The sequence below is a fragment of the Coregonus lavaretus genome (genome assembly GCF_964263955.1).
Source record: "Coregonus lavaretus genome assembly, chromosome: 5".
NCBI classification, from domain to species: Eukaryota; Metazoa; Chordata; class Actinopteri; order Salmoniformes; family Salmonidae; genus Coregonus; species Coregonus lavaretus.
This window is the reverse complement of record NC_139992.1, coordinates 73,568,655-73,578,697: the sequence shown is the minus strand read 5'-3', so window position 1 is coordinate 73,578,697 and position 10,043 is coordinate 73,568,655. Positions and strand designations below refer to the sequence as shown.

Sequence of the window (10,043 nt, the reverse complement as noted above, 5' to 3'; positions counted from 1 at the left end):
GTCTAGGGTGGATGGACATGAGACCCGTAACATAAATTATGCAAATTATAAGTGTGACATGGAACAGTGAGAACCAAAAATGACACAACAACCATGAACTACCATCAAACTTAAATGGTTTATTGCTAAACACACGGTAAAGGTTTGGGAAAAAGGGCTGAGCAGGACCCAAGAAATGAAACAATAGTGTAAAACCCCCTAAACTGATCTAGCCTGCCTAAAGAACCGCTAGGCTACTGCTACCATACAAAAATACAGTGGGTGGTCCGCTCAGGTCTAACTGGTGTTTATAGACAGATTTCTTCCTACGGGTAATGTACGCCCAAGGGCAACTAGCTTAAACTCCCCTTTTCCCAAAAACACACAAAGCTACTAAACAGGGTAATCAGCGATTAAATAAGTACACAGGATACAACAGTATCCACACTCAGGTAAAGAAATATATTCTAATAACGTTACCAACAGGGTAACCAACAACTTAGTGCGTACACAACACACAGGACACCACCGTGTCCATACTCACATATGGCAAAAAGTCTCTCTCTCCTGCAACAAACACAAGTCTGGTTTTTATAAAATGGGATGTGTGATTGAACAAACGAATAACAGGTGGTGCAATTAACAGGAATGTTCACTGATTGGTCCAATCAGCAGACACCTCAACGACCACCAATCAGGAACATACAGGACACCTGTGATTAGGGCAGAAGGAGAGAAACACACAAAAACACAGGATACCTGTATCCGTAACAGGGAGCCATATTTAAACTGTGTGGTTTCACCTTGGTTTTGTGGGTTTTTGTTCCTGTGTAGTCATTGTCACTATTGGACTTCACATTCGTCGCTTTGGTTTGTTGTTTTTGGTTGCTTTAAGTAATAAAGTCAACATGTTCTTTTCACTCGCTGCGCCTTGGTCTCCTTCACTCCTCGACGAACGTGACAGTTACTATACATAAGGCACCAATTTAATGATCGGGTTTGCTGGTACTGTGTTTTTATTATATGCTGTATGGTCATTATGTGATGAGTGTTTCCAAAGGAGTCAGGCGCAAGAGGGTAAATCACAGAATAAATTGATTTATTCCGGAACACAGTTACGTAGTAATGCGTCAAAACACTCCAGTGCGCAAAACAGGCTGTTTGTAATAAACAAGACAAAACAAATGGAATGATGAGATGAGGAGCGGCAGTGGCTAGAAGGCCGGTGACTACGAACGCCAAAGCCTGCCCGAACAAGGAGAGGAGGCAGCTTCGGAGGAAGTCGTGACACATTATCTAACAAGGCAATAACGAATGTGTTTTGAAGCGTCATCCAGCCCAACAGTGTATGCGGAATGCAACAGCGCTGTTGATACCCGAAATGTCACCAATGTCCGAGGTATAAAAGACTTAGAAATGCATGTAACCGTTCAAGCAGGATTGGTGAATCCATCTGGTGAGTGCAACTGTGAATAACTAATCACCTACACACTGAAGAAGGCTGTAAAGCCGAAACGTGAAAAAATGCAATAATGAAGTAAGCTTTATGCGACATATTTTTGAGTGCAAACCCTTTACATCTTTTTGTTTGCAACTGTGAATAAACCAACATGGTAATGCTGAGAAAATTGTGTTGCTTACTATCAGCTAGCACCATAAGAAGAGCATAACACAATTGTATATTTTCTTGGTCACAAAATATCTCTTTCAGGAATGAACCTCGGCCAACCACCCCCACATGCAGAAATGGTTGCAAAAACCTACAGCCATATATTTGCATCAGGGAAATCGAACTGTACAATCGATGGTAACCTCAATATGTCTGTGTTACAGACCCCAGCCCCACAGTGCCAGGTAAAATACTGTATTTAGGCAGGTTTTATCTTCACAGGTCTCAGTGGTAGCTGTGTTAGAGAACAGGATAATCTTGACAAATAACCTTGACAAAAAAGCTCAGTGCACAAACATTGTAATTAAAGTTGATATTTCAAATAAAAGAATGGCAACTTAATATATTTCAGTACCATCAAAGCAAACAGAGGATGTGTCCTCTTCTCAGGTAGTCAATCCCAATTTTTCTTATGACAGATGAAAAAGATAATTATTCAACATTATTATTGTTTTCTTTGAGAAACAAACAGCTTATCGCTACAAATTGCTTCTGTAGGGCCCTGTGATGAAAATTATAATTGAGAATAAGGTGAAACTCATTGACTGGCTCCGAGCAGATTCACACTTCATTCATCAACATGTGCACTCCAAACGTATTGTTACCGATACGGCGTATCAAAGGCTGAAGAGGCTCTCAGTACCAGAGGCTGCTGTGACCAACCTGATTGACAAGATGATTCTCAAAAAGGAAAAGACATGCTCTCAGTTTGTTGATACTCTCAAAGAAAGTGAGGTGAATGACACCTATCCCGAACTTAAGAAGTGGATTACCATCTTATTCTGACTAGGTAATGTGGCATGTTAACTGACTAAGTAACATTCTAACAGAATGTAATATTTTATCTTCAACTTCGTTTTTGAAGACTAGATTTAGGAATACCAGAATAGCTTAGTACTATGTCTTTACCTTAAATATTATTTGCAGGGACGTGAAATATTGTTATGTTGGGACGGCAGGTAGCTTAGTGGTTAAGAGCGTTGTGCCAGTAACCGAAAGGTCACTGATTCTAATCACCGAGCTGACTAGGTGAAAAATCTGTCGATGTGCCCTTGAGCAAGGCACTTATCCCTAATTGCTCCTGTAAGTCGCTCTGGATAAGAGCGTCTGCTAAATGTTTACTTTTGGATTTCTGAGTACCAATAGTGATCCAAGAAGAGACTGCTGTTTGTATACACCGAAAGAGGCCAGTCAGGCTATATGATGATGCATGGATTTCTCCTGATTTAAACTTACTAACTTAGTCCTCTTCGTTCCTATGTGGAACATAAGGCAAATCCTGATTTAAACTTACTAACTTAGTCCTCTTCGTTCCTATGTGGAACATAAGGCAAATCCTGATTTAAACTTACTAACTTAGTCCTCTTCGTTCCTATGTGGAACATAAGGCAAATCCTGGTTTAGAGGTCCTATTCAAATGTCAATCCCTGTAGCATGAGGCAGGGATGACCACCTTTCTTGCACTGTGGACCAGAGTAAACATTTCTAACACTGTCGTGAATAAAATAAAAAATGCTGACCAATTTAGCTGGGTTAGACTCTCTGCTATTGTGTTCCCATAGTGTTTTTTCACGTTAGTGACATCGGTGCACTATTTCTCAATGTATCACCCTTTTTACTCATCAGAAGGATGTCATGGATGACCTGAATGCTGAAAAAGCTTGAAGAGGTCAATTGGTTATTCATGATAATTTCTCTACATCAGGGCTTTTTTAAAATCACTGTTTTATTAATCTTAGCCACCGGCCTGGTCTCATAGACTAAACATAACGTAGTAAATGTAATTCCAGGATTTCAGATTAGTATGATATGCTACGTTTGGTATGTTTACATAAGACAGACTGTTACTGAAGGCAAAAATGAAAATAGAGTGGTTGGTTGAGGTGGATGGGTACGCGTATAAGGCGAACATCTAACTACCCAAAGGTTGCGTGTTCAAATCATATCACAGACAATTTTAGCATTTTAGACAACTACTTACAAATGTTTAGCTACTTTCCAAGTGCTTAGCATGTTAGCTAACCCTTCCCCTAACTCTTAACCCTAACCTTAAACCCTAACACTAACCCCTAGCCTAGCTATCGATACCCACACCAAATTGGAATTCATAACATATCATACGTTCTGAAAATTTGTAACATAAAGCACAAATTACAATTCATAATATATTGTACCAATTGCAATTTGTAACATATCAAACGAAATGGATGATGGACACCCACAAATTAATACATACCATACGAAAAGTAACATATCATACAAAATGGCTGTCCCGGATTTACTTTTAATATGCTACCTCTACCCCTGAGTCAAGGTTGTTGCCACATGTGTAATAATTGGTGGTAATTATTGGTGGTGGAGCTATTTTTTATTGAGAAAATTAGGACAATATCATCTATAAGGGACACATTTTTTAAAGAAATGCAAGACAATATATTTTGATTATGGTGACTATGGTTCTTTACATTCCAAATATAAAATGTAAAGGTGCAGTCTGAAGATTTCCTGCCACATTACATTTAAATGAAATGTTGTTGAATTATTTATGTTGTCAACCTCCAAGAAGGAGAGGTCCAATAAATTAGACTGAAAGAAACATCTGTAGGCCTATAAACTTCTATCGGCTTATACAGGACAAGAGTTGGACTTGCAATGACAGTCTGTGTTTGACTTTTTTACTGACCTCCCCATCATAATAGACATACACTACCGGTCAAAAGTTTTAGAACAGCTAATCATTCAAGGGTTTATCTTTATTTTAAATATTTTCTACATTGTAGAATAATAGTGAAGACATCAAAACTATGAAATAACACATATGGAATCATGTAGTTAACATCATGTAGTTATTTTATATTTGAGATTCTTCAAATAGCCACCCTTTGCCTTGATGACAGCTTTGCACACTCTTGTCATTCTCTCAACCAGCTTCACCTGGAATGCTTTTCCAACAGTCTTGAAGGAGTTCCCACATATGCTGAGCACTTGTTGGCTGCTTTTCCTTCACTCTGCGGTCCAACTCATCCCAAACCATCTCAATTTGGTCAGGTGATTGTGGAGGCCAGGTCATCTGATGCAGCACTCCAACACTCCCCTTCTTGGTAAAATAGCCCTTACACAGCCTGGAGGTGTGTTGGGTCATTGTCCTGTTGAAAAACAAATGATAGTCCCACTAAGCCCAAACCAGATGGGATGGCGTATCGCTGCACAATGCTGTAGTAGCCATGCTGGTTAAGTGTGCCTTGAATTCTAAATCACAGACAGTGTCACCAGCAAAGCACCCCCACACCATAACACCTCCTCCTGCATGCTTTACGGTGAGAAATACACATGCGGAGAATATCCGTTCACCCACACCGCGTCTCACAAAGACACAGCAGTTGGAACCAGATATCTCCAATTTGGACTCCAGACCAAAGGACACATTTCCACTGGTCTAATGTCAATTGCTCATGTTTCTTGGCACAAGCAAGTCTCTCTTCTTATTGGTGTCCTTTAGTAGTGGTTTCTTTGCAGCAATTCGACTATGATGGCCTGATTCACACAGTCTCCTCTGAACAGTTGATGTTGAGATGTGTCTGTGACTTGAACTCTGTGTTGCATTTATTTGGGCTGCAATTCTGAGGCTGATAACTCTCATGAGAGACAGTTTCATTATTGCACTTGATGGTTTATGCGACTGCACTTGAAGAAACTTTCAAAGTTCTTGAAATGTTCCGTATTGACTGATCTTCATGTCTTAAAGTAATGATGGACTGTAATTTCTCTTTGATTATTTGAGCTGTTTATGCCATAATATGGACTTGGTCTTTTACCAAATAGGGCTATCTTCTGTATACCCCCCCTACCTTGTCACAACACAACTGATTGGCTCAAACGCATTAAGAAGGAAAGAAATTCCACAAATTAACTTTTAAGAAGGCACACCTGTTAATTGAAATGCATTCCAGGTGACTACCTCATGATGCTGGTTGAGAGAATGCCAAGAGTGTGCAAAGCTGTCATCAAGGCAAAGGGTGGCTATTTGAAGAATCTCAAATGTAAAATATATTTTCATTTGTTCAACGCTTTTTTGGTTACTGCATTATTCACTATGTGTTATTTCATAGTTTTGATGTCTTCACTATTATTCTACAATGTAGAAAATATTAACAATAAAGAAAAACCCTTGAATGAGTAGGTGTTCTAAAACTTTTGACCAGTAGTGTACATTTGCATGTAGTTATCAAAATATTGAGCATTGATGTTCAAGACATATTTGCATACATTGTATTGCAACAACTAGAATTGGACAATCATCTCTATAACCCTCATAAAATGTGAACACAAAACATCAGAAAACACTAGTAACTTAGCAAATTATTCAGAGCACGTTAGTGAGGGCATGAGGTTCTGCAAACACAAACACCCAATGTCCAATCTTACTTCATTATTAAGTCAAGTAAAGATACAATAATCTTAATATAACTGGGTAAAATGACTTCCTGAATGTTTCTAGATATTGCACAGAAAAACTTCAGCTAAGTGTTCCATGTCTCAATCAACCTATTTCTATTTTATTTCAACTGGTTCCACTCTTACAAGTGTCTTGTGTATTTTTGCCTGCATTACACTGCCTAATCAATCCAGATCTTAGAACCAGTCAATTTTTCGCCTGCACAATGAGATAGTGACTTCAGGTTCATCCCTATCCTAGGATGTCAAGGAAAGGTCAAGGACAAGAGCACATGGCATACCATGGAGGGCAGGTCCACTATTAAATTATGCTCAACTAGGAGCATGTGCTGAAGGTTAAGTGGGTGAACAACAGTCATGGGTTGAATTTGTACTGACATGTTATCACAATTCCTACAGGTGGTGCAGTACATGTAAATACTTCTCCTCAATGTGCATCTTAGGCCACACCCTTGCCAGCATGTCACACAAGTCTTTACTTTCGTTTTCACTTAAGATGTTCTGCTGTTGAATAAACGTAGTTACATAAAGGAAAAAGTTTGCCTCAGCCATATTTTAGGTTTTTAGGACTTTTTCAGGTCTTTAAGTTTTTTCAGTCTTCAGATTTACATTTACTACCAGAACCTGTTTTGTTAGACCTCTATCCTTTGGTAAGTTATCTTCCTGTTTTACAGTTTATTCTTGGAGGTACTGAAGCCTCTTTTCCTGAGCCTTGTGTGAAAACCAGCCATTGTCTGTCAAGTTTATGTTACGTCCACCAATACAATTAACTGCTGGAGGTGTTTTGTAGGCCTACTGCCACACAGTTACGGCTTCTTGCCTGAAGACTTTTTTAAGTATTCAGTATTATGTTCAAATTGTATGAATTCTGGAGGTACTTACTTTATCATAGAGTGAAATTGAAAGGGTTAACAGGATACCAGAAAGGGTGACATGGTCTTTTACTTTGTTACAAGATCATAATATAAGTATTATTGTTTGTTCTACTTAATAACATTTAATCATGATGCATTCAAAACCTGAAACCATTGTTTGTTTAATACTCTAAAAACCATCTTGGGTAAACCAGAATCATGCCTTATTAAACATTATATTGGTCCAGTTAAACTTAGATTGCTACCAACCTATAAAAATATTAGACTGTTTTACCCAATAGACATTTATTTATTATTTCCAAATAGGCCATGGAATTTCTGATGTCATACAAGAAGGACCTGTGCAAGTGGTTATCAATGAAGGATGCTAAGTATATCATTGACAAGTGTGAAAATATCCTAACAGCTAAACAGGATAAGGCTATTGGCAAACAAAAAACTGATGCAGGGAAGATCAGTCTTCTTTTGGAGACATTCATTGAAATGGAAGATAGTAAATGTGAGGAATTCCTTAAGATACTGAAGGAAGAGCAGACACATTATCCAGGCCTTCAACAACATTTCAACAAGCGCACACAAGGTAAAGCAGTATACATCAACATTTGTAGTGATATAAACCATTTAGAAATACTTCATATGGTTATGATAAGAAAGCATACAACTCTTACAGTAAAGCTTTTAAATATGTCTTACTATACATAAGGCACCAATTTAATGGTTGGGTTTGCTGGTACAATGTTTATTATATTCTGTAAGGTCATATCTAACATGGCAATAACGAATGTGTTTTGAAGCGTCATCCAGCCCAACGGTGTATGCGGAATGCAACAGCACTGTTGATACCAGGAAAGTCACCAATGTCAGAGGTATAAAAGACTTAGACATGCATGTGAACATTCAAGCAGGATCGGGGAATCCATCTGGTGAGTGCAACTGTGAATAAGCCAACATGGTAATACTGAGAAAATGTTGCTTACTAACAGCTAAAAGAAGAACATAACACAATTGTATATTTACTTGGACAAAAAATTTCTCTTTCAGGAATGAACCTCAGCCAAACAACCCCACATGCAGAAATGGTTGCAACAAACCACAGCCATATATTTGCATCAGAGATATCGAACTGTACAATTGATGGCAACCTCAATATGTCTGTGTTACAGACCCCAGCCCCACAGTGTCCAGGTAAAATACTGTATTTAGGCAGGTTTTATCTTCACAGGTCTCAGTGGTAGCTGTGTTAGAGAACAGGATAATCTTGACAAATAACCTTGACAAATAAGCTCAGTGCACAGACATTTTGATTAAAATAATGTTCAATTATGCATTTGATATGTGATATTTGAAATAAAAGAATGGCAACTTAATATATTTCAGTGCCATCAAAGCAAACAGAAGATGTATCCTCATCTCAGGTAGTCAATCAGTTTTTTTAATGATAGATGATAAACTTAATTATTCAACATAATTATTGTTTTCTTTGAGAAACAAACAGCTTATCACTACAAATTGCTTCTGTAGGGCCCTGTGATGAAAAGTATCATTGAGAATAAGGTGAAACTCATTGACTGGCTCCGAGCAGATGCAGGCTTCATTCCCATAGTGTGTTTTCATGTTAGTGACATTGGTGCACTATTCTCAATATATCACCTTTTCTCTTTTAGGACCATCACAGCCCAAGAACATGCCATTTTCTGCATCGATTGCTTCAATTTCAGGTAGATAAATATTGTGAAAGGGCTGTAACACTGAAAATGCCATTGATACATGTATCTTACTTTAAGAATGTAATTAGATTTATGCTAAATATATTTATTTCTCTTCCCTGTGAAAGACAAACATGGGTTTTTGAAAAGTTACCGCACAGCTCTGGTTAGCCGGGTGAAAAATGTGAAGGCCATTGTAGATGATCTGCAGAGCGGAGGTTATCATGATGAAATGGCTGCCACGGTGAATGCCCAGTTGACACCACAAGAAATGATGAGGAAGCTCCTGGATAGCGCGACCAGCACCGGGGCTGCTGAGGCCCTGATTCAAGCCCTTTTTACTCATCAGAAGGATGTCATGGATGACCTGAATGCTGAAAAAGCTTGAAGAGGTCAATTTGTTATTCATTATCATTTCTCTATATCAGGGCTATTTTTAAACTTTTTTAATCACTGTTTTATTAATCTTAAACACCTGCCTGGTCTTGTCACGTACGTTAAGAAACGGGTCGGACCAAGGTGCAGCGTGAAAGGCGTACATGTTTATTAACTAATAAACACACGACACAGTAACCAAAATAACAAACTTAACCGTGACGGTCCAAAGGGCTAACACACAAGCCTAAACAGGAACACAACAAGATCCCACAACACAGGCAGGAAAACTGGCTGCCTAAGTATGATCCCCAATCAGAGACAACGAGCGACAGCTGCCTCTGATTGGGAACCACACCCGGCCAAACATAGAAATACAAACCTAGAATATTCACACCCTGACCAAACTAGCTAGAGTTCTATAGGCCAGGGCGTGACAGGTCTCATAAACTTACATTCGGGACACTCAAATTAGTATGACATGCTACGTTTGGTATGTTTACATATGACAGAAGGTTACTTAAGGCAAAAACTAAATAGAGTCGTTGGTCGGGCTGAATGGGTACGCGTAGAAGGCGACCGTCTAACAACCCAAAGGTTGCGTGTTCCAATCACAACATAAGCAACTTTGCAACTACTTACTACTTTTTAGCTACTTTTCAACTACTTAACATGTTAGCTAACCCTTCCTCTAACTCTTAACCCTAACCTTAACCTTAACATTAACCCCTAGCACTAACCCCTAGCCTAGCTAACGTTAGCCACAACAAATTGTAATTTGTAACATATCATACAAATTGTAATTCGTAATATTATATTGAATTGATGATGGACATCCACCAATTAATATATACCATATGAAAAGTAACATATCATACTAATTGGCATGTCCCAGATTTACATTGACTATGTTATGTCTACCCCTGAGTCTGGGTTTTTGCCACATGTGTAATTATTGGTTGTGGTGCTATTTTTAATTGAGAA

General features: G+C 38.5%; 1 protein-coding gene across 1 annotated transcript; it reads left to right on the top strand.

Moving 5' to 3' along the window:
* The first annotated feature begins 6,580 nt into the window (after nucleotides 1-6,580).
* On the top strand, nucleotides 6,581-9,259 carry LOC311129482 (uncharacterized protein). Its single transcript, XM_084161772.1, has 6 exons — nucleotides 6,581-6,753; nucleotides 7,285-7,558; nucleotides 7,773-7,901; nucleotides 8,020-8,163; nucleotides 8,643-8,696; nucleotides 8,813-9,259. The coding sequence occupies exons 2-6, from the start codon at nucleotides 7,288-7,290 to the stop codon at nucleotides 9,070-9,072; spliced, it is 858 nt and encodes a 285-aa protein (XP_084017898.1). The 5' UTR covers nucleotides 6,581-6,753; nucleotides 7,285-7,287; the 3' UTR covers nucleotides 9,073-9,259.
* The last annotated feature ends 784 nt before the right edge of the window (nucleotides 9,260-10,043 follow it).

Coding starts and splice junctions, on each gene's coding strand:
- LOC311129482 (XM_084161772.1), top strand. CDS start 7,288: ATGGAATTTCTGATGTCATACAAGAAGGACCTGTGCAAGTGGTTATCA. Junction 7,559..7,772: donor TTTCAACAAGCGCACACAAG/GTAAAGCAGTAT, acceptor TGTGTTTTGAAG/CGTCATCCAGCCCAACGGTG. Junction 8,164..8,642: donor CCCAGCCCCACAGTGTCCAG/GTAAAATACTGT, acceptor TTTCTCTTTTAG/GACCATCACAGCCCAAGAAC.